Raw genomic sequence first — 27,266 nt, forward strand, 5'->3', positions numbered from 1 at the left:
TTTTTTTTTTTTTTAAACTTGTTGTAGTGGAAAGAACAGTAGTGTGGGTGTGTGAAGAGTTAGTTTTTGTTTGTGGAGCAAAGAGAGTGTTGGTTCCAGTTCAGCTCCTGATTAGCTCTGTGACCTTGAATAGTTCACTTTGGTTTCTGGTCTTCAATTTCATTACTTATAAATGAAAGAGAAGGTTGGATTTGATGAGTATTTCTCAAAGTATGGGGGGCATTTATCACTGGTTGCATAGTAGATGACTTTAGGTGGTAGAAGGATGAATGTTTTTAATTTTAAGAGTTATATATTTAATGTATATTAATGTATAATAACTGTATTTGGTAAGAGATAGTATCTGTTAATGATAGAGCTATAAAATTTTTTTATGTTTGTTTATTTTGGGGGGAGGAGGGGCAGAGATAGGGAGACAGAGGATCCAAAGCAGTCTGCCCCCTGTTAGTGCAAAGCCCAACGTGGGGTTCAAACCCTCAAATTGTAAGATCATGACCTGAGCTGAAGTCAGATGCTCAACTGACTGAGCCACCTAGGCATCCCTAAGATTTTCTTTTTAAAATAAGTTAATTTTAATAAAATGCCAACTTTATGCATTTTATTAAGTAAATAGTGGTATAATTAGTATTTAGAGTTGGCAAAAATTGTGAAGATGGTTTTCTGTGGTTAAAAAAAAATTCTCAGGTTGTTTGAAAGTAGCAAATTAGTAAGGGGAGGAGGCAGATCTGGGTAGAGAAGTTTTTGTGCTATAGAGCCGTACCATCCCTGACTCAGAAGGCAGTGTACAAGTGTGAAACCTGGACCTTAGACCCTCCTTACTTTTAAAAGTCAGGCAAGGTTGTTGTATCTCACAAAACCTATTAAAGAAAGTAATTTCTGGGGTGCCTGGGTGGCTCAGTCACGCATTCGACTCTTGATTTAGGCCCGGGTCATGATGTCACAGTCATGGGATCGAGCCCTGTGTCAGACTCTGTGTTGAATGAATGTGGAGCCTGCTTGGGATTCTGTCTCTCCCTCTCTCTGCCTCTTTCTCTCACTCTCTCAAAATAAGTAAACATTTTAAAAAATAGCTTCTTTCAGGCACTTAGGTATCTTATCCCTCAATTTCCTGATTCTTTCCTCCCTCTTCTGATTACTAACTTCAAAGCTAAGGAAAGTAGTATAAACTACAGCTTTTGATGCTTTTGAGCTGCTACAGCTGACTCATGCCTGCCTTGATGCCTAAGTATTCCATGTTTTCCCTCCGACCAGTAATGTCTTTGCCTCATTGCAGTTGTTTAGGGTTCAGAAGAACAATAATCTGATTAAATGGATTATTACGTGTAACTGGCTGATAGCTCTGAGATTACTCAGCCTGTTTACACTTTAAAAAGACATTACAGACCAATGTAACTCATGAACACAGAAAACTCCTCAACAAGATATTAACAAATTAAATCCGATGATATATAAAAAGAATCATATACCACAGCCGAGTGGATTTATTCCAGGTATGCAAGGCTGGTGCAACATTCAACAGTTAATGTAATCTGTCACATCAACAGGCTAAAGAAGAAGAATCATAGGATCGTGTCTTGGATACAGAAAAAGCGTGTGACAAAATCCAATACCTATTCATGAACTCACCACAAACTAGGTATGAAGGGGAACTTCCTCAACTTGATAAAGAACATCTACAGAAACTCTACAGCTAACACCATACTTGATGAGAAACTAGATGCTTTGTCCCTAAGATCAGGAACAAGACAAGGATGTCCTCTCTAACCATTCCTATTCAACATCGTACTGGGGAACCTAGTTAATGCAGTAAGACAAGAAAACAGAAGGCATACAGATTGGGAAAGAAGGAGTACAACTGTCTTTATTCACAGATGTTCTGATTATCTATGTAGACAATCCCGAAGAACTGACAAATTCCTAGAATTCATAAATGATATAACACAGTTATTGGTTCCAAAGTTAATATATAAAAGTCAGTTACTTTCCTACATACCAGCAAGGAACAGTTGAAATTTGAAATTTAAAAAACAATACCATTTATTGGCACCCCCCCAAAATGAGGCGCTTAAGAATAAATCTGACAAAACATATATAAGACCTGTGTGAGAAAAACTATAAAACTGTGATAAAAGAGGTCAAAGAAGATCTGAATAAATCTTCTGAATTATCTGAATAAATGGAGTGACATTCCATTTATAGTGACATTCCATGTTCATGAGTGGGAAGATTCGTTGTTAAGATGTCAGTTCTTCCTAACTTGATCTATAGATTCAGCACAATCCCAATCAAAATCCCAGCTAGTTATTTTGTAGATACTGACAAAGTGATCCTAGTAAGGACAGGTAAAAGCCAACACAATACTGAGGAAAAGGAAATCAAAGGACTGACACTACCCAACTTCAAGATTTACTGTTAAGCTATAATAATTAAGACAGTGTGGTGTTGGCAAAACAATAGACAAATGGATCAATGGAACAAAATAGCTCAGAAATATACCCATATAAGTATAGTCAACTGATCTTTGACAAAGGAACAAAAGTAATTCAGTGGAGAAAGAATAATATTTCAACAAATGGTGCTGAAACAGACATCCACATGCAAAAAAAAAAAAAGATCTGGAGACAGATTTTACACCTTGAATTAAACAACTTAACTCAAAATGGATCACAGACCTAAATGTAAGGTACAAAACTTTTAAAAGATATCGGGAGAAAACCTGGATGACCTTGGGTTTGGTAATGACTTTTTATATACAACATCAAAAGCATGACCCATGAAAGTTTAAAAAGTTTTGTCCCGTGAAGGACATTAAGAGAATGAGAAGATAAGCCACAGGCTAGGAGAACATGTTTGCAGGACACATCTGAAAAATGGCTTGTATCCAAAACATACAAAGAACTCTTAAAACTTAAAGTAAACAATGCAATTAAAAATTGGGCAAAAGAACTGAACAGGCACCCCACCAAAGTAGATATCCAGGTGGAAAAAAAGCATATGAAAAGATGTCCAACATCATATGTCACTAAGGAATTGCAAATTAAAACAACAATAAGAAACTACTAAACTATTAGAATGGCAAAACAAAACAAAACACTGGCAGTACCAAATGTTAGTGAGGATATATAACAATATGAAGTCTTCATTCGTTGCTGGTGGTAGTGCAAAATGGCAGTCATTTTGGAAGACAATTTGGCTGTTTCTCACAAAGCTAAGCATAGCCTTACTATAAGATCCAGCAGTCATACTCCTATGTATATTTACCCAAATGAATAGAAAACTTATATCTACCAAAAACCTGCACATGAATGTTTATATCCTAATTTCAAAAAACCAGAAGCAATTAAGATGTCCTTCAAAAGGTGAAAGAATAAACAATCTGTACAATGGAGTGTTATTCAGTGAGAAAAAGAGATAAGTTCTTAAGCTGCAAAAAGACCTGGCTAAACCTGGGGTGCCTGGGTGGCTCAGTTGGTTAAGCATCCAACTTCGGCTCAGGTCATGATCTCACAGTTCGTGAGCCCCGCATCGGGCTCTGTGCTGACAGCTTGGAGCCTGGAGCCTGCTTCAGATTCTGTGTCTCCATTTCAGTCTGCCTCTCTCCTGTTCGTTCTCTGTCTCTGTCTCTCTCAAAATAAAGACATTTTAAAAAATTAAAAAAAAAACCAAAAAACATGGCTAAGCCTTAAATGCCTGATGCTTAATGAAAGAGGCCAGTCTGAGGAAACTACATAGTTACATGATTCCAACTATATGACATTCTGGGAAAGGCAAAACTATAGAGACAGTAAGTGAAAGGATTAGTGGTTGCCAGGGGTTTAGAGGGAGGTAGGAAGGGATGAACAGTTGGGACATGGGATTTTTAGGGCAGTGAAACTATTCTGTATGTTAATGTAAAGGTGATTATTTCATTATACATTTGTCAAAGCCCAAAGAATGTAGAACACAAAGAGTGAACCCTAATGTAAACTGCGGACTTTAGTTAATGATAATGTGTCGCTGTTGGCTCATCAGTTATAACAAATGTACCACATTAATGTAAGATGTTAATGAGAAAATGGTGAACAGGGGAAAGAGCCGGGTATATGGGAACTCTTTGTAGTACACTTTCTGCTTAATTTTCTGTAAACCTCTTCTAAAGATAAAAATCTATTAATTTAAACACACACGCATACACACCAACATTATAACAAAGACCAGAAAGGGAGGAGCATTCTCTGGGCTTTAATTTTCATTAGGTACAGCTCCACTTAGTAGTTAAAAGTATAGCTTGTTGCACCCAGCTAACTCTTAGGGAATGGTGGATCAGCTTTCTCTTCTCATGAGGGAGCTGAGCCTTGTCCTTCACACAGGCAGGGAGGGGATGTCAGGGTCCCAGCCAGAGTGGAATGTGTCCAGGAATGTGATTCATGTTTTAAGGTCAAATGTACAACTTTGTGCCCTCAGAATAGTGGCCATTTTGAGAGAGCTAGAGACCCTCTGATCCTGTGTCCACCAGTCCTTCTCAGCTCAGCCCCAAGTACTCCCACCAAAGATGGCCTGGAAAAATAACAATATCTTTTAATCTGCATTTCTTTGTATAAAGAAACTCTGGAATGATAAACTTACAAATGCAGTAGGAACTGGATAGATGGGAAGCAGGGTAGGAATGAGACTCTTCATAATATATACCTTTCGTTATATTATTTTTACTTTTTGAACCATACTTGTTCAGATTTTAAGTAATCAAAATGAATATTTATTAGCACCTGTTATTTAAACTTGAAAAAAAGGCAACAACTTTTTTTTTAATGTTACTTATTTTTAGAGAGAGAAAGATGGTGCACACATGTGCGTGGGGGAGAGGAGAGGGAGAGAGAATCCCTAGCTGGCTCCACACTGTCAGCACAGAGCCAGATACAGGGCTTGATCTCACGAACTGTGAAATCGTGACCTGAGCCAAAACTGAGTCAGATGCTTAACCGACTGAGCTACCCAGGTGCCCCCCCAAAAAGACAACTTCTGTTAACCCAACTTACTAGGATTTTCAAGTAACATTTCAGTAGAGTAAAGGCAACTATTTTTATGGGGGTTAAAAGGAGCCTGAGCATTTTCCCTGGGTTTTTATAGTTTCTTACTGCCTCTACGAATCCACAGTTTGCCTAGAAGCTTCAAGTTGTTTGTCTTAAACAGTTCCTTAAGACTGTGATGCTGGAGTGTGAGGAAGCATGGGATAAATTACAAGTAGGGACAAAGAGAGCTTTTTTACCACATCATTTTATAATTTGGGGACTCAGTAGATGCTTGTATCTTTGAGATGTGTCTTTCTAATGATATGGAATTCTTTCCTTTTCCATTGTTGTCCTAGACTAAATTTATTCCAAACAATGTTTCCTTCTTACCTGATATAAGGAACTTTAAATTGGTCCATATGGGATTTTTAGCTGCCTAGAAAGTGTGGACACCTGGTTATTTTGTTCTTTTAGGAATGTTTTAAATCTTTGTTCTGCCATAGACACCTGATGTACTCCACATACACTTATCAATAATTGAGGTTTCTAAAACAGGGATGCTCAGAGAAAAGAACAAGGAAACAGAATGCAGAGTTGTGAGGTAGTTCATGGTAGTTTGTCACTCATAAGTAGTTTAAAAGGATTTTCTAGCAAATTCTGATCTCACATAAATCAGACACTGCTTTTGGAAATTCATTGGACCAAAAGTAGAGATTGCTTGTGTTCCAATTATTGGGGATCTTATATCAATATAGAGGAAAATGTTCTGGTAAGTGATACTTGGCATTATTTTCCCATGTCTTGTTATAAGAATAATGAAGGAGCACAATGGAACGTTGGATGTATCTGCCTTCTGAGGATTCTGTATCCTGAAAGGTGGAATGGACAACAGGCAAACAGAAGGAGAGAATGAAATGTCAGAATGCAGAGGGCACTGATAACTTTAGTTTTAAGCAGGGTAGGATTAGGGGTACAAACTAGATTAATTTCCACAAGTACATCCTTTATAGCCCAGATCAACTGGAAAGAAAATATATACAGAATTGGGAACGTGAGGTCTTTTGCTTTTAATTTTCCCTCCTTGGAGTCTATTTTTGTGACTTGGATAAAAGGTCCTTTTTATTCTCACAAAAGCCATTGAACTTAAGCCTTCTGTCAACCTTCTCTGTGGTTCGTCTTTGTATTTTGTGTTAGAAATAATCTCTAGAGTCAATGTAGATAATTTTTGGTCAGTAAAAGTAGAACTTTTTGAGATGGTTGCTGTGTAGCCTTGAATGTAAATTCTAGGACTTGGGACTTAAACTTCCCTGTTTTGAAGTTACCTGTAGTAGAGTTACTCAAATCATGGTGGTCACAGAGGAGGCAGAAAGGCAGTACACAGATTAAGTGGTCTCAACATTTCTTTAATACTTAATCTAAGAGCCAAGGATTTATTTAGGGATATTTATAGATTTAGCTGAAAATATGTAATGTATTTCCTGAGTGTGAGTACATTGATATTAAAGTTTACCTTTTTAAGACCACGAATTTTAACTACTCTTTTTGAATGCTAAAAATGATTGCCACATTTATCTTCTAGTATGTAAGTTGTTGCCTAAGGCACATTTAAATTTGAGAACCTACATGAATCAACATTCCTGTGTATTTTTAACATCGTTTGAAGATTTGGCACAAGTTTGTTTCTTCTTAATGAATAACTGCTTCTTAGGGTAATAACAAGGAATTTATTAAAATATATAGCACTGAAGCATTTCTTTAGAATGTAAGTTCAAACTGGGGAGGTGTAGGATGAGTAGAGTTTTATATTAAGTTGGAAATTTTGATTTGGTGTTCATAGTAATGTGTAAATTAGATTATTTTCACCCATTTCCTAACTTTGTTCTGAGTTTAGAGATGTTAATGGGTTTATTGTGAATTGGCACCTCGCGAATGTATAATCTTTTATCACATCAGGTTTATGTTGTCTGTGTTCCTTTAAGGAGCCACCTTGAGACAGTGATATTAATTAGGCTGGTGTCAGTCTAGAAGTAATTTTCATGTGGTGCATTAGAGAAAAATTGAGCATTCTGATACAGCAGTAAAAATGCTGGCCTGGAATTCAGGATACCGGGGTCCCATGTGCCAGTAACTAACTTAGTGACCTTAGATGAGTTATTTACCTTCTTGGATCTCATTTTCCTATTTTGTAAGATGCAGGTATTAAATTACATAGGCTCAAGGACCACTTCAGTACTAATGTTCTAAGACTCTCTGATTCTGAAATTGTTAGTAATGCCTACTACGAAGCAGAAGTAATCAATTTTCTTTTATTCCTTAAGTTCTTTATTTCCCATAGATTTGTTAATACCTAATTAAAATTCAGAAGGTTTTGATTTATTTAGTAGCATACTATCTATGCTAAGATGCAGTGCTTGCTTGTTTTCAAAGAAATAAAAGTATATTTCCTGATTCTATGTTCATTATTAAAGAGTTGAGGGAAAAATGTATAAAGAAAATAAAAATCATCTCCAAATTTTCTCTATTTTTATATATATGCATATACATACATATGTACCTGTATGTATGTCATATCCATTGTATGTTTGTGCCCTTTTTTCCACTTAAGATTAAAAAGTGAGGGGCGCCTGGGTGGCGCAGTTGGTTGGGCGTCCGACTTCAGCCAGGTCACGATCTCGCGGTCCGTGAGTTCGAGCCCCGCGTCAGGCTCTGGGCTGATGGCTCAGAGCCTGGAGCCTTTTTCCGATTCTGTGTCTCCCTCTCTCTCTGCCCCTCCCCCATTCATGCTCTGTCTCTCTCTGTCCCAAAAATAAATAAATGTTGAAAAAAAAAAAAAGTGAATATTTCCCAATTATTACAAACATTTTAATAGTATCATCCGAAAACATTGTATGATTATTATATATTGCCTCTGTTCCTCTCTTCATCCTTTCATTTTTTTTAATTTTTATTTAACTTTTAGTTAAAATATACAGTACAATATTGGTTTCAGAAGTAGAATTCAGTAATTCACACTTATATACAACACCCAGTGCTCATCACAACAAGTGCCCTCTTTAATACCCATCACTCACTTAGCCCATCCCCCAATAGTTAAGAGTCTCAGGGTTCCTGGGTGGCTCAGTCAGTTAAGTGTCCAACTTTGGCTCAGGTCATGATCTCATGGTTTGTGGGTTCAAGCCCTGCGTGGGGCTCTGTGCTTACAGCTCGGAGCCTGGAGCCTGCTTTGGATTCTTTGTCTTCCTCTGTCTCTGCCCCTCCCCCACTTGTGTGCACACGTACACTCTCTCTTAAAAATAAGCATTAAAATTTTTTTTCTTTAAATTCTCCTGTAGTTTGTTTCCCTCTCCTCTTCTCCCCCATCTTCCCATATGTTCATCTGTTATGTTTTTCATCCTCACCTTTAAAAAAATATTCTTTCCATTTGTTAGTTTTGAAATTGTTTTAAATGTTTATTTTTGAGAGAGAGAGAAAGAGAGAGCACGCACGAGCAAGTGGGGGAGGGGCAGAGAGAGAGGGAGACACAGAATCTAGAGCAGGCTCCAGGCTCCAAGCTGTCAGCACAGAGCCCCAAGTGGGGCTTGAAACCACAAATCGTGAAATCATGACCTGAGCCAAAGTTGGACACTTAACCAACTGAGCCACCCAAGTGACCCTCTATTTGTTAGTTTTCAAAGCAATATATTGGTATCCTAGCGTTCTCCTAAAGGTGAAAGTGACATTTTTAAAATTTTTAATTCAACCTTTTGGCCAGAACCTCCATCTTTCAGTAATTTGCCAAAATGACCAACACAAGGGAAAGAGGAGAGGTACTCGCTATATGTTCTGTAGGCCTTTTAGAAAACATGGAGTTGTTCCTTTGGAAGCATACATGTGAATCTACAAGAAAGGTGATATTGTGGATATCAAGGGAATGGGAACTTTTCAAAAAGGAATGTGGCACAAATGTTACTGTGGCAAAACTGGAAGAGTCTACAATGTTACCCACCATGCTGTTGGCATTGTTGTAAACAAACAAGTTAAGGGCAAGATTCTTGCTAAGAGAATTCTTGTAAGTATTAAGCATGTTAAGCACTCAAAGACCTGAGACAGCTTCCTGAAGCGTGTGAAGGAAAACGATCAGAAAAAGAAGAAAGTCAAGGAGAAAGGTACTTGGGTTCAACTGAAGCGCCAGCCTGCCCCACCCAGAGATGCACATTTTGTGAGAACCAGTGGAAAGGAGCCTGAGCTGCTGGAGCTCATTCCCTATGAATTCATAGCATGATAAATGTAAAAAAAACAAGAACAAAAACCTCAAGACTATGTAAAAAAAATAAATAAATAAATAAAATAAAACTTTTATTCGAACTTTACCTCTGCCCCTTCCTTCCCTGCCCCACCCTGCCTTCATCACTCTATTGTCTCTTCCCTCACACACACTTCTGTGCCCCCTCTTGAACCTCTCTCCCACTTTCCCCAACTGCTAGCTGTTATTCCCTCACCTGCATTCCATTTGCTTTTTCTCTGCTGGCTCTTTCTCTTAGCTCATAAATATGCTGTAACTTGCTGATCTTTAAAAACCTCTTGATGTATGTTCCCTTCTAATTTTTTGAAAGAATAGACTGGTTGTTCCCACTTCGTTACCTCTGTTCTCTTATCTATTGTGATCTCTTTTCTGCCCTCAGTTCTTTCAAATACTGACCATTAAGCTCACCAGTATCCTTCTGATTGCAAGATATTGCAGCCACTCTTGAGGCCTTGTCTTATGGGGCCTGTCTCCTCGCACATGCTGTTCAGGTTTTCATTTTAAAAGTAACTGTTTAGGGGCGCCTGGGTGGCTCAGTCATTTTAGTGTCCAACTTCAGCTCAGGTCATGATCTTATGATCCATGGGTTCGAGCCCCACATCGGGCTCTGTGCTGACAGCTCAGAGCCTGGAGCCTGTTTCAGATTCTGTGTCTCCCTCTTTCTCTGCCCCTTCCCCACTTGTACTCTGTCTCTCCTCAAAAATAAAAATAAACATTAAAATTTTTTTTAAAACTAACTTTATTTTCAGAAATATTTTTAAAAATTTAGAAGCAAGTAAGTCACTATTAATAGTTTTATTTTACATTATTCTTGACATTCTCTTATCCCTTTATTTCCAAGAAACAATTTTCTCCTGTTGTATTTTTTTGTCTTCCTGTCCCTCAGGTTATTTGGTAAACTTCTTCCTTCACCTGTCCTTTAAATAGTGGTGTTCTCCAATTCTGCCCTTGGCTTTATAGTCGTCTTAGCTTTACACCTTCTCTTTGGATATTTTCATGATGACCTTTTTGAAAGAAGGTACACATATGCACATGTACATACATACCCTCATAGAGTAAAATGTACACATGGCTATAGTTTCAAACTCTATAATTTCAGAGCCTGTAATTGGCACAATAAGTAATTCTTTACTCATTTGTCTTCCCTAGAATTAACCACTGGGTTATCCTTCTAAAGAGATTATTTGCATCTGCTAGTACATATGTATTTGTAATTTTACTTAAATATTCTTTTCTAAGTATTTTAATACAAATGGCAGTCTACTCTTTTTTTTTTTTTAAGTTTATTTATTTTGAGAGAGCGTAAGCAGGGGAGGGGCAGAGAGAAAGAGAGTCCCAAGCACACTCTGTGCTGTCAGCACAGAGCCCAAAGTAGGGCTCAAACTCAAGAACTGTGAGATCATGACCTGAGGCAAAATCAAGAGTCAGATGCTTAACTGACTGAGCCACCCAGGCGCCCCCAGTAGTATATTCTTCATACTTAATTGCATTTTTTCCACCTAATGATATGTAGGGGATCATTTAATGTCAGTATTTGGAGATCTGTTACATTCATTTTAGTGGTTACATAGCATTAAAAAAATTTTTCTATCCCCCTTCCCCCCTACTGCACATTTTATTTTAGAAGAATTCAAATTTACAGAAATATTTAAAAAACAGTACAATTAGCACCCACCTGTATACCTACCTACCCTTTTTTCTGTTTCTTTCCTGAATCATTTGAAAGTAAAATTATAGGTATTGTGATAGTTTATTTCAAAATTATTCAGTATGTATGCCTTACAGGCTAGGAATTCTATAGATTCACAATACCTTTATTACATCAAAGATTTTTAAGGTCAGTGCAGTATTATCTATTATTAAGTTCATATTCAGATTTCTACAACTGATTCCAAATATCTTTATAGTGTTTTTTTTCTCTCTCCAGCTAGGAGCCAATCAAGAATTAAGATTTATACTTGATTGTCATAGGCCTTTCATTTAACAACTGTCTAAATAGATGACTAACCTAAGATCTCTAGATCCAACCCTTTACTGAAGCTGACTTAAATATCTATGACATATATTTATTTGGTTGTCACATTGACACCTCCAAAATAGCATGTCCAAAACAAATTCCGTGTAAGGGGCACCTGGGTGGCTCAGTCGGTTGAGCGTTTGACTTCGGCTCACATCATGATCTCACAGTTCCTGGGTTTGAGCCCCGTGTCAGGCTCTGTGATGACAGCCTAGAGCCTGGAGCCTGCCTCAGATTCTGTGTCTCCCTGTCTCTGCCTCTCACATGCTAATGCTCTTGTCTATCTCTCTATCTCTCTCTCTCTCTCAAAAATAAAGATAAAAATTTATTTAAAAATTAAAAGCAAACTCAGTGTTTTCTGTTCTCAAACCTACTTTTCCTCCTATAGTCCCACCTTATTGAATGGTATCATTTAAATGTTGCCTTAACGAGAAGACATGAAGTCATCCTAGTCTCTTCCTTCCTTGAGACTGTATGTGCTACTCTCTTTGCCTGGAATTCTTTCCCTATTTTGTCTACCTTTCCACTAGTTCATTCTTAATCAAGACCCAGATTAAGCGTTACTTCCTTGAGCAAACCTTTTCTGACCCTTTTTTTACTCCAGGCAGAATTAGATCTATCTCCAGTAGGCTCCCCTTGTATCCTGTACACGCATTTATCCCATCAGTTCTTACTTTGAGTGTGAATTGTTGGTTGATGTACCTGCCTTCTTGATTAGAAAGTAGGCTCCTTGAGTTCATATGGACTTAATTTTGTCTTCTATCCTGGGTGTAGTAATACAGTGCCTGGCTCATAAGTGTTTAATGAATATTTATTGAATGGAAGAATAGGTTTATAGGTAGTCTTCTCTTTAGCAAGTAAAAATAAAGATTTTTTAAAGCTTAACTTTACCTGGAATGCATTTGTTGAATTCCTACTACGTGCAGTTTCATGCAAGTAGTAAGACTGATTTTCTGCCTTGAAGAGAGGTTAAGGTGACAGGATTGGAGGGTGGGCAAAATGGATAAAGGGGGGTCAAGAAGTACAACCTTCCAGTTATAAAATAAATCATGGGGATATAATGTTAACATGGTGATTACAGTCAGCAATTTTGGGTTGTATATTGAAAATAGCTAAGAGTAAATCTTAAAAAGTTCTGATCACAAGAGAAAAAATTTTGTAACTTTGTATGGTAACAGATGATAACTAGATTTATTATGGTGATTTTGCAGTGTACACAACTATAGAATTATTACATTGTGCACCTGAAACTAATATAATGTTATATATGTCAATAATATATCAATTAAAAAGAAAAGAAAGGTTTGCGTCTACTTGAGAAGGTAAGACCGGTATACTACAGGGTTAAACAATACTAGAAAGGGGCATCTAGGTGGCTCAGTCAATTAATTGACCAAGTCTTGATTTTGGCTCAGGTCACAATCTTAGGGTTTGTGAGATCGAGCCTGGCTTTGGGCTCTGCACTGACAGCATGGAGCCTGCTTGGGATTTTGTCTCCCTCTCTCTCTGCCCCTCCCTCATGTACTTGTTGCTCTCTCTCTCAAAATATTTTTTTAAAAAAATACTAGAAGGTAACCTAATTACCTGGTAAATGATGCAGACAGGAACCTCAGGGAGAGAGAAGTTGGTGAATGTTTTTTGAGGACCTACTGTGTGCCAGTTACAGTTCTATGTCTTTGTAAATGTTATTTAATGTCTACAGCTTTTATTTTTGAAAAAAGGAAATTGAAGTTTGCTAAATAGTCCAAGGCCATACAGATAGTAAGTAAAGATTTGAACCTAGGTCTGACTGACTCCAGAAACATGCTCTTAAGTGTTCCAAAGGCAATTAAGAGAGCTATAAAGTGATACTGTAAATTGAGGGAAAAATAATATCCAACTGTAGGATCATTAAATTAATGGTATACCCCCACAGTGAAAGGTTATATAATTGCTACAAATCATGTGGTTGAGGAATATTTAGTATTTTGAGAAAGTGTTTGTGATATAATGTGTAGTACTAAAAAGCAATACATAAAAGCATGATTCAGTTTTTTTAAACGTACATATATTTTTGTGCAGAAAAGATTGGAAGGAAGTACATGGAACGGTTAGTGGTAATCCTCCCAGAGTTCTGCTATTACAGGATGTATGAATTTCTTCTTTGTAACAGTCCATTTTCTAAATTCTGTACAGTGAACATATGCTTTTATAATCAGAAAAAAAGATCATTTAAAAAGTAAAGCATTAAGAAAAAAGAAGTTAAAGTCTTAGAATTATTAAATTTAGAAATGTTTAGTGTTGACCTTCCATGCCTCTGAAGGCCTGGAAGAACTGGCCTAAGCATCCCAGACAGATTAATGTTCCTATTTTAAGATCATCTCACCAGGATAAGCCACTGTCCCTCTGCCTTCCTGTCAGTTCTGTTGCCCAGTAGCAAATGGAAAAGGAGTTTTCTTTGTATATTATTTCATGAAGACAAGGTCATGAGAGAAATTCCCATGTCTTGTGAAAATTTTCATTGTATAAAGATCCTTTTTTAAAATAAGGGCAAAATTCAGTGCTCCTGCCTGGGCTTTATGCTTTACTTCATAAAAACACTGAAAGAAATTAAATATACTTAAGAGAAATTAAAAGAGAATAGAAAAACTTGGGTTTCCTATTAGTTTTCCGTCAGTTTTCTTTGAAAAGAATCATTCTATGCATGATGTATCTCTGTTCATCCTCTGGGTGGCTATTTTTCTAGCAGAGCGTGTCTGACTGTCCTCATTGGGATTTAGCACACTCTAGTGGACAGTAACTTTTCAGTTTTGTTGGGCGTTTTTTCAAAATCATGTCAGATTATTTTATTGGATGATTCAGTGATATGCTTACTAGATAGTTAAGTTTGTCAATATTTATTTGAGTCAAGTAGTGATCCAAGTGAGCAGGACTGACTTTATAGGCCACTGGGGTGTTGTACATTTTTATATGTTTTTTTCAGTAGAGAGAAGAGAGGCTTTTTACCTTATGTGGAAACTTTCCCATTGGCTTTTATCTTTTCTCGGGTTTATTGAGAAAAAAAGCAGAGCTGAAATAAAAGCATTTGTTTAGGATCTCAGAAGTGCAACTTGGGGAGCACAGATTTGGGTAGCAACTCATATTGTGTTCCTTTAGGGTACAAAAATCCAGGGTTTAAACAAGACAAAAAGGAATGGGTTTCTTTTGTTGTTGTTTACAAATTATTTTGTCTGGTGTTGGCAGCAGAAAACTAATCTTGTCTGAATATAATTGATTGCTAGGTCTCTCTCTAAGCAAAGTCTCTCACTATAGCAAATTGCAGGTGTTTGGGCAGAGGCCTAAGAATATTTGTAGTTTGGCCCAGCTCAAAGTTCGTGGTTTTATCTGGTCATCTCCTTAATGGGCTCCGGCTCCATTTAAAAAATCCCTTGGCATGAATGATTCCATTTCATTTCACCTTTCCCATGGGTAAGATGAAATTGATGGACCAAGACATAGAGAAACACTGGTAGTCTTTCTGTACCTCACATTCCTTGGGACTTTTAGGACTCTTGAAAATTTTTATATAACTCTTTGGGAAAAATTCGACCATTTGTGCACAAACATGGTTGTAGCCTATCCTGATAGATTACTCTTGGAAATGGACTTCCACCAAAAAAAGTAATTTTTAATTTTGTTTTTGCAGAGTGATGGTGAAGATTTTAATTACATTGTTGCATTTTTCCTTGGAACAGCAGCCTGCCTTTACCAGGTAGGGTCTCTTCAATGTTTAAGAAACACTTTCCTGTTATTGTTTGTTTCAGTATCAATTATAATAATTGCTTGTGCACTTTAAATAAATAAAAATAATGTCTGAATTCTTTGCCTCTCTTTTAGTTTGAACCTGTTAGCTTTGTGACCTACGTCTCCATTTTGAATGTAGTTAGATCCCAGTGAACTTAATGTTAACTCCCTCCTGTGCCTGGTTTCCGTGGTACCATGTCATCTGCCTGTGGTGATAAAGGCTACTTCTAGATTTTTTTTTTTGGGTGATTTATTACTCAGCTTCAGGGCTCTGCTTATACTTCAGCATGAGAATTTTGTACTTTTGGGAAAGTCTTTGAACAGGGAACAACAAAAGCAGGATTTTAGGATATTTAATTCAGTAGTGAGGAATAGGGTGGGTTGCCAGAGTGGAGAAATTGGAAGAAAGGAAATTAGTTGGAAGTTGATTCCATTAGTTCAGGCAGAAGGCAATGAGAGTGTAAATTCTGGTAATGCTGGTAGGAATGGGGGATGAGGGAAGGACATTGAGGAGGAAGACTCCTAGGACTTGAAGACAGGATAGATATGAGACTTAAGGAGCACGGAGTTTTTGCAGCTGGTAATACGGAGATGGGTACTCGCATTTCTAAGAGAGGAAGCACAGATTCGTAGGGAAAGGAGGGGTAGCCATGCCAGTTACCCAAACTTGGGAGTGTCTTTGCTGAAACACGGTAGAGCAAGCAAGACCTTTTGACCTAACTTTTATAAGTGACACATTTCTCTGGCTTACATAGAAAAAATGTTAGAAAGCTTCACTTTGGGACTGAAAATATAAGGCTACCTAAAACTCAGTAGAAGTCTCTAGTGAAATACTTTGAATATATGCATTTGACTTTATGTAAAGATGGATTAAAAATTTTAGTTTCAGGGGCACCTGAGTGGCTCAGTCAGTTGAGCATCTGACTTTGGCTCAGGTCATGATCTCTCAGTTTGTGAGTTCGAGCCCTGCATTGGGCTTGCTGCTGTCAGCACAGAGCTTGTTTCAGATCCTCTGTCCCCCTTTCTCTCGCTCAACAAAAAAGTAAACGTTTATTAAAAATATTTTTTTAGTTTCAGGTGGTCCTCTTTTTTAAACTCCTCAAATTTTTCTGAATTACTTGTATTTAGAAATTTTCTATCTAGTTTGACAGATTTAATTATAATGAACGACATTTCATGCAGGAAATGTGAAAACTTGCATTTGTTAATGTCACAAGTGCTTTAATTTTATGAAATATTCCTGGGTAGATTTTTTAAAACTTTAATCTCTGCTATCACACAGACGATATTATCTCCTTTTTGAAGATGAGAAATTTGAGGCAGTTTGAGTCCTATCTGGAAATCACATGGCCAGTGAGTGCTGGAGTCAGGACTTAAGTCTAGGTCTTCTGATTTTAAATATTGTATTCATTCCACTATCTTAGGCTGTCTATAAGCAAAATTCTATATTTGTATAATTTTTTATGCTATAAAATTACAATTTTATAATCTTTATATGCGTTATTTCATATTCTAAAATAATGTGAGGTAAATGTTAACTTTAAAATAATTTCATGAGTAATTCTTGTAAAATGTACTTTTGGCTGTTTTGCCTTAATGAAATAATTTTAAATACTAATAATAACAAAATGTATTGAGCTCTTATGTGTGCCAATAAGCCCTTTACATTCCTTGTACCATTAAGTCCTCACAGAACGTCCCACACTAAAGTTACCATTGCCATTTTTCAGTGAGGTCCAGATGTTCCTATAGATGGTTAGTGACTCGAACTCCAGTCTTGGGCCTCCCAAGCAGTGGTGTTGCTCGTAGAGGCGCACCTCTGCCACATTCTTCAGAATAGCTGAAAAGAGTTCTAAGGGGAGCACTGTTGCTCAGCTGTTCTTTTACTGGAGAGAAATTAAACAAATTCATGCTTTAAAAAAGAAAAGCAGAAAGCCAATTTTCTTTTTTTTTTTTTAATTTTTTTTTTTCAACGTTTTTTATTTATTTTTTTTGGGACAGAGAGAGACAGAGCATGAACGGGGAAGGGTCAGAGAGAGAGGGAGACACAGAATCGGAAACAGGCTCCAGGCTCCGAGCCATCAGCCCAGAGCCTGACGCGGGGCTCGAACTCACGGACCGCGAGATCGTGACCTGGCTGAAGTCGGACGCTTAACCGACTGCGCCACCCAGGCGCCCCAAGCCAATTTTCTTCTTACTGACAGACAGGAAGCTGCATGCTTTCCACGTATGCTGAGCAGAGTGATAATAATGCTGGTTTTTTCCAGAGTAAAACATGTGATTACCTGTTACCATATAACATGCTCCATCTGCTGGTGTCAGGATTTTTTTTAATCCTCGTTAGATCAGACCTGAATGGCTACCAGGCTGTGGGGACTTCTGGATGCACAGAGCTCAACAAGATAGGAGTCATCTTGCTAGGGAACATTTGAAATAGTATATCAAAGGACCTAGAAACTAGAGACTGTTCTTTTTTCCCCCTCAGTGCTTTACCTTGAAAACTTTCAGACTTCCAGAAAAGCTGAAAGACTGGTACACTTAGAGCCACCACTTAATAACATTTTGCAGCACTTCTTCTGTCTCACTCTCTTTTTGTATGTGTGTGCGCATAGTGTGTATGTTAGTTGTTTATACAATAAGTTGCAAATACGTTGAGTATAAAGTTGGTTTCCTTATTAAACTTTTTATTTTGAGATCATTATAATTGTTGTAAGAGAGATATATAATCTTTACCTGGCTTCCCCTAGTAGTACCAGCTTATACAACTATAATACATCATCACAACCAGGATGTGCGTGTCAGCACAGTGAACATGTAGAATATTCTTATCACCACAAAGACCCCTTAGGTTGCCCTTTTATAGCCACATCCACTTCCCTCCGGCCTCTTAATCTCTGGCAACCACTAATGTGTTCTCCATTTCTATAATTTTCTCATTTTAAGCAGTGTTCTAAAAAGGGAACCATATAGGTTGTAACCTTTTGTGATTGTTATTTTTTTACTCCTCATAATTCTTTGGAGATTTTTCCAGGTTGTTGCATATATCAATGTTTTGTTCCTTTTTGTTGCTGAATGGTATGGTGTGGTGGCACCACAGTTTATTTTAATCATTCATCCATTGAAGGACATCTGGACTGTTTCCAATTTGGGGCTATTATAAATCTGCTGTGAGCATTCATTTATAGGTTTCTGTGTGAAGATGAAGGCTCATTTCTCTGAGATAAATGCAGAGGAGTGCAGTTGCTAGGTCTTAGAGTAGTTGCATGCTTAGTTTTATTGAGACAAACTGTTTTCCAGAGTGGCATACCCTCCAGCATTGTGTGAATGCTCCCATTTCTCTGCATCCTTTCCAGCATTTGTTGTTATCACTGCTATTCTGGTCGGTGTGTAGTGATCCCTCGTATTGATTTTAACTTGCATTTACCCTGGTGGCTAATGATGTTGAACATGGTTTCTTGCACTTATTTGTTATCTGTGTGTCCTCTTGGGTAAAATGTCTTTTCATGTCTTTTGCCTCTTTTCTAATTGGGTTGTTTGTTTTTTACTGTCCAGTTTGAGAGTTCTTTGTATATTCTAGACATTAGTCCCATGTCAGAAATGTTATTTGCAAGTATCTTATCCCAGTCTGTACCTTGTGTTTTCATCCTCTTAGCCAGGTCTTTTGCAGAGCAAAAGTTTTTAATTTTGCTAAAGTTCATTTTATCAGTTTTTTCCTTTATGGAAAATGCTTGAGGTTTCAGGTCTAAGAACTTTTTTTTTTTTTTTCTTTTCACTGAAGTAGAAGTTGACGGGTAGTGTTACATTAGTTTCAGGTGTACACCATAGAGGTTGAACAAGTTTACATGCTATGCAGTGTAGCTACCGTCTGTCACCACTCACTATTATAATTCCATTGATTCAAGAACTCTTTGCCTACCCCTAGACTCTGAAGATTTTCTCCTTTCTTTTCTTGTGAAAGTTTCATAGTGTTATATTTTACATTTAAGTTCATGATCCATTATTAATTAAATTTGGTATAAGGTTGTATAAAATATGAGACTTAGATGATTAGATTGCAAGGGTTTTTTGTGTGTTTTTAGTTATGGGGATTTTTTTGCTTGTGGATGAATGGCCAGTTGCTCCATTTGTTGAAAAAGCTATCTTTTTCCTCCACTGAATTGCTTTTGCATCTTCGTGAAACATCATCAGTCAGGCATATTTGTGTGAACCTGCTTCTGTGCTTAGTATTCTGTTTCATTGATCTTTGTGTCAGTCTCTGTGCCAGTACCACATAATTTTGATTACTGTGGCTATATAATCTGTATTAAGTTCCATTTTCTTAGTACTTACAGGGTTATTCAAATTATTTTTAGATGAATTATGATAGTTTGTATTTTATGAGGAAGTGGTCTATTTCATCTTCTCAAATTTATGTGTGTAGAGTTGGTTATAGTATTTCCGTACTATCCTTTTGGTGTCTGTAGGATCTGTAGTGATATTCTCTGTTTCATTCCTCATGTTGGTAATTTGGATCTTCTCTTTTTCTCTAGCAGTCTTGTTAATTTCATTGATCTTTTCAAAGAACCTGGTCTTTGTTTTGTTGTTTTTTTCCGATATTCGATTTTATTGATTTCTTCTCTTTTATTATTTCCTCCTTCAAGCTTGCTTTGGTTTACTTGGCTCTTTGTCTAGGTTCTTGAGATGGGAGCTTAAATAATTGATTTGAGAATTTTCTCTTTTGCAATATATACATTTAGTGTTATAACTTTCCCTCTTTGAGCACTTTATTATCTGTGTTTCATAAATTTTGATATGTTGCCTTTTTTCCATTTTTTGTTTTTTTTTAATTTTTATTTTTATTTTTTTCAAGTTTTTATTAAATTCCAGTTAACAGAGTGTAATATTAGTTTCAGGTGTAGAATTTAGTGATTTAATCACTTACAGCACTCAGTGCTCATCACAAGTACCCTCTTTAATACCCATCACCTGTTTAACACATCCTCCCACCCACTTCCCCTCCAGAACCTGCAGTTTGTCCTGTATAGTAAGAGTCTTTCTCCTGGTTAGCTTTTCTCTTTTCCCTCCCTGTGTTCGTCTGTTTCTTTTTTTTTTTTAATTCCATATATGAGTGAACTCAAATGGCATTTGTTTCTTTCTGACTTATTTCATTCTTTTTTATGGCTGAGTAATATTCCACTGTATGTATACACCACATTTTCTTTATCCATTCATCAGTCAGTGGATATTTGGGTTCTTCCATAATTTGGCTGATACATTGCATTTTTATTTTCATTTAATTCAATGTATTTTAATTATTTTTTCCTTGTGGTTTCCTCTTTGACCTATGGATTATTTAGAATTTTGTCTTGCTTTTGTTTTGCTTCCAAGAGTTTGGAGATTTTTCAGTTTTTTTCTATTATTTATTTCTAGTTTGATTCCACTGTGGTTGGAAAACACTCTGTGTGACTTTCGTTCTTTTAAATTTGTTGAAATTTGTTCTATGGCTCAGAATATGGTCTGTCTTGGTATATGTCCCATGGGCACTTAAACAGAATGTGTTTTCTACTATAACTAAGTAAATGCTTTATAGTTCTCAGGTAGATCATGATGGTCGATGGTATTCAGCTTTTCTGTATCCTTGTTGATTTTCTATCTAGTTCTATCAGTTGAGAGAGAAGTATTGAAGTTTTCAGTTATAATTGTGAATTGGTGTATTTCTCATTTCAGTTCTATCAGTTTTTGCTTTGCCTATTTTGTAGCTCTGTTGTTTGGTTCATACACATTTAGTATTGTTGCCTTCTTGGTGGATTGATCCATTTATCATTATATGTTATATCATTATATAATATAAAAATATATATAATATATGATGATATATCCCGCTCTAGCCCTTTTTTGAAATAATTTTATATTTATCTGATAGTAATACAGCCATTCATGCTTTCTTTTGATTAATGTTTGCATATAATATATCCTTCTCCATCTTTTTACTTTCATCTTGCCTACATTATTTGAAGTGAGTGGCTGGTAGACAGATTAAAAACTGTTTCTAAATCTGCTCTGCAAATCTCGGTTTTTTTAATTGTATTTAGGCCATTACATTTAATATAATTATTGATCTATTAGGGCTTAAGTTTGCCATCTTATTTTTGTTTTCTGTTTTTCATTTTTCTGTTTTCTTTTTCCTGCCTTCCTGTGGGTTATGTGAATGTTTTTGTAGAACTCCATTTTGATTTATCTGTAGTGGTTTTGAGTTTATCTCTTTGCATAGCTTGTAAATGGTTGCTCTAGGTATTACATTACACATACTTAGCAGTTTTTTGGTGTTGTCATTTTACTAGTTCAAGTGAAACACAGAAATTGTATCTCCTTTTATGTCTCTTTGTCCCCGTCTATTTATAATTTGTCTTGAATATTTCCTCTACATACATTTAGAACCACATCAGACAGTGTTATTAATTTTTACTTCGGCCATCAAACCTAATTTAGAAATCTCAGGAGGAGAGGGAGAACCTATTACATTTATCTATATTTTTGCTGACGGTGCTTTTTCTTTCCCAGTGTTCCAGGGTTTTTTCTTTTAGTGTTTCCTTTCTGCTTCAAGAACTTCCTTAAGTCATTCTTTTCGGGTTCCTCTTTAAGTGCCAAATTCTCTTAGTCTTTCACCTGGGAATGTCTATATTTCTCTTCCCACAATATACTTATTAATTACAAAGGGGAAGATACTAACTTCACAGTGGAGAAACCTGTTAGACCCCATCTTACCAAGAGGTCAAAATTAACATCACCAATTATAAGATACATTGCACATCACCTCTGTGGTATTCTTGCCCAAACTACGTATCCTCAGTTCAGTCTTGAGACAATATCAGGCAAAATAAAATTAAGGGACATTCTGCAAAATAACTTTCTACAAAATAATTGATACTCTTTAGATTGTCAAGGTTATGAAAAACAAAGACTTGAAGAGCTATAACAGATTTGAAGAGATAGGACAGCTGAATGCAGTAGGGAATACTGGATTGAATTGGACCAGAAAAAGGGCCCTAGTGGGACAACTGGCAAAATTCCAATAAAGTCTATAGATTAGTCTACAGTATTTTATCAGTGTTAATTTTCTGGTTTGATCACTGTACTGTGGTTATGCAAGAGGATACCATTAAAGGGAACAGGCTGAATGAAGGCTATACAAGAACTTACTGTTTTTACAACTCTTCTCTAAGACTAAAATTATTTCAAAAGGAAAAATTATTTTTCCAACATTTTTTACACAATGCAAATCACTCAAATAAAATAATGCTTCCAGTTCATTTTGCTTGGATATCCGTCTTCTTTTTAAGTAACGCAAAGTCCTGATTTGTGTAAGAACAGATTTAACAGAGCATTTCCATATTCTTTGTGCATTGTTGCAAACACCTTAAAGCCCTTCCTATACTGAAGCCTGGATACAATTTCACACAAAGACCTGTGCTTCTTTCTTAAGACTTTGTAATCACATATGATTCTATATTTAACAGATTGTGAATTTTAGATCTCGTCTAGAAAACAGTTTATTCAGTCAGATTTTTATTGAGCAATTACTATGTGCCAGGCACTGTTCTGGCCACTGGAGATAAATGAGGGAACAAGACAATCAAAAATCTCTCCTCTCATGAATATAGATAACAAACAAAACAAGCATATTTTTAAAGTGTGCTTATAGTTACATTGTGGAGAAAAATAAAGCAGGAAAAGGTGAATACCTGGATTTGGGGGTTGGGAGAGTAGTTTCTTTACTATATTTTCGAAAATAGCAATCATCATATGCTCTGTCCCCTTTTCAGTCTTTTATTTTAAGGCATAACTATTTGATATTTTATATCCTCTATCTAATCTCTTATATATATATAATCTTTCTTTCTACACTAGAATGTAAGCTCCATGTGAGCAAGGGCTTTATTTGGTTACTTGAAACTAGAGAACAATGCCTAACTTGTAGCAGGACCTCAATAAGCATCTGTTGAATGAATTCTAGCTCAAACGTTCACTCAGATCCTCTACCTTGCTTAGTTCCTTGCACTTAATGGGGGATCAGTAAGTATTTGTTGATTTCATTAATATGCAGATTCAGGTTATATAAGAGTCCATTTTGCTATAGTTTGGTTGAGTTTTTTGTACTTTTCTGGGATGACCATGAGAGATGGAATCCCCTTAGACCTTGAGAATGCTTCAGAGTTGCCTGTCCCCTTGAGGAATGTGTTCAGGCTGTTTGCAAGGGAGTTATCCACTTGTAACTCCATTTTACATGTGATATAAAATGTTGTATCTTTTGACAAATGAAAAACATAAAAGGAAAAATCTGTTTTCTTTTCAAGCTGTATAGCTTTCACAGCGAATGTCTTAAAGATGTTACATTATCTTATCTGTAGATGAAAAATCCCCTCATATTTTACTCTCTGGCCTGTTAATATTTTATAGTAGAAGCATCTGTTTCTTTTCTTGTAACCCTAATCATCTTTCATTTTATATTTTGAACAGTGTTATTTACTTGTCTACTACACCAGCTGGCGGAATGTCAAATCTTTCTTGACTTTTGGTTTAATCTGTCTGTGCAACATGTATCTCTATGAACTGCGCAACCTCTGGCAGCTTTTCTTTCACGTGACCGTGGGAGCGTTTGTTACACTACAGATCTGGCTAAGGCAAGCCCAGGGCAAGGCTCCTGATTATGATGTCTGACACCATCCTTCAGACATACTGCCTTGGCTTCTGGGGAAAAAGGAGGGAGTATATTTAACTGCCACTGTGATGAAGAAACTGTTCACCACAATCAAGAAGCTCTGCTTTCTTTTTCTCCAGCTATCCTTTTTGTTTCAAGTCAGCATGGCATGCCTGGGAGCATACAGTACCTGTTAGGCAAACTCTTCATATTAGCCGTGAGATTGTTATTCAGAGGAAGAGACTTCTCTCTCCAGGGCCATGACAGTGGAAGAACAGTCAGATGCCATTGGAAGACTTGGCCAGCAGTCCTGAATCCTTCTGAAGAGTTCAATCAAAAATGTATGTGGTACAGGACCGAGTGGGAACTCTATGACCTGGGTTCGCCTTTGTGAGGCATGAGTATAGCCCAAATAAAAAGATGCCACAAAGTTTATATTTAAAACAACTTGCTAAATATCAGATTATTTGCACATTTAAGGTACCATGAGTTTATGAAGTCTAGGATGGTGTGGAATTGGTTCTTTTTGTCTTATATTTTTGCTTGAATCTAAACTCTGGAAATCACTTGATGTATGAGAAAGCTGTTATGAGTGCATCTTTCGAACATCACAAGTATTGAAAACACAGTAACCTATGTTCCCTTTCTAGACCATGTTTGTAGTTTCTTTTGAAATCACTTTTTAAAAATGTGGTTTGTTAAATTATAACCATTGTTTCCCAAACTTCAATCACTTAAGTATTATATATAAGTATTATTTCTTAATATTATCTTTAAATTTTAAAATATTGTAAAAACAAACTAATCTCTACTCCAAGAGGAAAACCGGCATCAATTTACCATGAATAAAGGGTAACAACAAAATAAAATTAAAACAAGAAATGTTATTAAATTCTAACTAGATACTAATGTCTGCTAAGGCGTTGAATCCAAGAAGTCTGCTGTGTGTTGCAGTGAGAGAGATGTTACCCAGCACCAAAATGGGGCTCTCTCTGTGGGATTATGAGAAGAATGAAAGAGAATTGTAAAGGGAATGACATTCTCACTGTGATTCTGCATTATTTAGCTCTGTGTTGTATACCACCTAAAATCCTCCTGTGTGCTACCAACGGTGTGGGTCCGGAACACTGAACTTGTACTGAGAGAATCAGAAGGTAACTTCTCCCAGCAACTCTTATTATTTTATGGCTTTGAGGAGTTCTGCACCTAATTTCTTAGAGAACTCGTTTGTTTTTTGATACCGTTATAAAGATTGTTCAAGAGGTTATGAATTAATAATATAGGAAGCACAATTTGATTCCATTAGCAAAAATCTACATCTCTACTGGTTTTGCAAGTTATCTTCATTAATGATTTTCTTTTGTTTTTAGAGAAAAGATTCCAAACAAGGAGTACATAAGGAATACGAATTTAAAATTTGATATCCAGAAAACAGTGGACCCATTACATATAACTCATGTTACTGGGCATATTTATTAAGCAGAAGAAATAGTCCGGAGGGGTAAAGTCGTTGAACTACCATGTTTGTTTGAACCTGTATATGTAGGCATGCCTGCAACTGTAAAATCTTGCTAGCTAGAACTTTTTGCTGCACTCCCTTTTTAGGAGAATGAGGCAAAAGGAAGACAATAAGCTTGTAATGTCAGGGATTTATTTAAAACCGGAAACTCCAGGGGCGCCTGGGTGGCGCAGTCGGTTAAGCATCCGACTTCAGCCAGGTCACGATCTTGCGGTCTGTGAGTTCGAGCCCCGCGTCAGGCTCTGGGCTGATGGCTCGGAGCCTGGAGCCTGTTTCAGATTCTGTGTCTCCCTCTCTCTCTGCCCCTCCCCCGTTCATGCTCTGTCTCTCTCTGTCCCAAAAATAAATAAAAAACGTTGAAAAAAAAAAAATTTAAAACCGGAAACTCCAGTTCACTTCAGTTTTCTGCCTCTAACAAAACTGCAGAGAAATTATATATATTCTGAGAGCTGCCCCAAGATATACCACATGATCCTGACTCATCAAAATAAAACTGTTTGGCATTTTGTACTTTTGAGCCAGGAGAGTGAAGTGGTTCAGTGTGGAAAGATTTTTCTGAACTAACTGTTAAAACAAGAGGAGTTCTCTTGTAAATAGCCAATTAACCAAGAAGTTGGAGCATTCTGGTTAATTGTGATTTTGCTATATATTGATACTTAATAGCTCTCTTACCAGTTTGGTTCACTTTGGTTTTCCTTTATCATTGAATTATTGAATTATGGTGTTTGGTGTTTTGGATCAGTCAGCAAAGACACTTGAAAACTCACCAGCTGTTTAATTTGTTTTTTTGCTTTTGTTTTGTTTTTTTCTATTTTTGGATAATGGGATGTTTACATATTAATGTAAAAACTGAAAACAGGTATAAATAATGTTTTATGTATAGAAACGCTTTTTTTTTCATTATTTGGTATCTGCATCGCTGAGCGTTTATATAACTTCTCTGCCCTTTCCTGTTGTTGCCAAAGAAACTGTGAATTTGGAATGAAAAATTTTTACCGTGAGTATAAAGTTTTTAAGCTCATTAGGCTTCTAATGTGTATGATAGTAATACCGCACTGTTACTTCTAAGAGCAGTTCTGCATTTATCTAATCATAATGAGTTTTGTCATGGAGGCTGAGAATTAGTTGTCCTCTTGTTATGAAGGAGGAAACTGAGGTAATCAGATGTTAATGACTTATGTAGGGTTACAGAGCTAAGCACATACAACTCCTAATCCCTTAGCCTTGGGGCCCTGCCTCCCCAAAGTGGGGACTGATGAAGATAACTAGGGTTGCACTCAGGAAATAGATCTGTTCTTGGTAAAATCAGGGAATTGGGAACTTAATGAGCTCAGGCCTGCTAGTGTCAAATATAGGTGTGTATTAAGGTGACTCTGAAATACTGCTTTTTTATTAAGGTGTTCCAAAAGTAATTACAATATTTGCTTACAATATTTGCTTGGTCTGTATTTGAAATGTATTTATACCTAGCCCATTTCCCAAAAACAGTTGAAGCACCCCATACCAAAAAAAGACAAATACAACAGCAGTAACTATGAACAGAAAGGAAGAAACACAAGATCAGTGAAAATGGAAGGTGAACATGTTGCTGTTACCAAGTGTGAAATTTGACTTTTGAACTTCCTGGAAATCGTGGCTAGGAGGGAAACAAGTTTCCCGTTGCTAGCTCTGTCTGTAAGAGTATACCAGTTCCTCAGGGAAGACATCTTCCTGAGGGATTTTGGTAAAGAGGTTCACACTTGGGGGTCCTGTGAAATGCTAAAATGAACAAAATCCTCAATGGTTTTAGCCGCTTGCATATTAATGATTGTGCCTTGATCCTTGACTTGTACCAGCTTTCAGAGGCGTTCATTTAAGGAGTTTCAGTGTGGTTAATAGAGGATTTTGTTGGCATGAGGAAGAATTCTTGTCCTAAGCTAAAAATAGGTACGTGTTAAAGCTTGAAAATCCATTTGAGACCAATGCCTAGAGACATAGACCTTTACCTAATTCTGTCATTTTATAATTCATAGAAAGTTAAT

The 27,266-nt window shown here is 36.6% G+C and overlaps 1 protein-coding gene and 1 pseudogene across 4 annotated transcripts in view; both read left to right on the plus strand.

Moving 5' to 3' along the window:
- SEC22A (SEC22 homolog A, vesicle trafficking protein) overlaps positions 1-25,393 on the plus strand; it is a 68,024-nt gene extending 42,631 nt beyond the window's left edge. For 3 of the 4 annotated variants that reach the window (XM_049628303.1, XM_049628306.1, XM_049628304.1), the window contains 2 exons: positions 14,952-15,017; positions 23,546-25,393. In XM_049628303.1, coding sequence (XP_049484260.1) covers positions 14,952-15,017; positions 23,546-23,746 — 267 coding nt within the window. In that variant the 3' untranslated portion in view covers positions 23,747-25,393. The remainder of the gene's footprint in view (positions 1-14,951; positions 15,018-23,545) is intronic. The other variant, XM_049628305.1, reaches the window with a different exon arrangement.
- Positions 1,442-9,286, plus strand: LOC125920623 (60S ribosomal protein L21-like; annotated as a pseudogene).
- Positions 25,394-27,266: the final 1,873 nt, after the last annotated feature.

This window comes from Panthera uncia, chromosome C2 (assembly GCF_023721935.1).
Source record: "Panthera uncia isolate 11264 chromosome C2, Puncia_PCG_1.0, whole genome shotgun sequence".
NCBI lineage: Eukaryota > Metazoa > Chordata > Mammalia > Carnivora > Felidae > Panthera > Panthera uncia.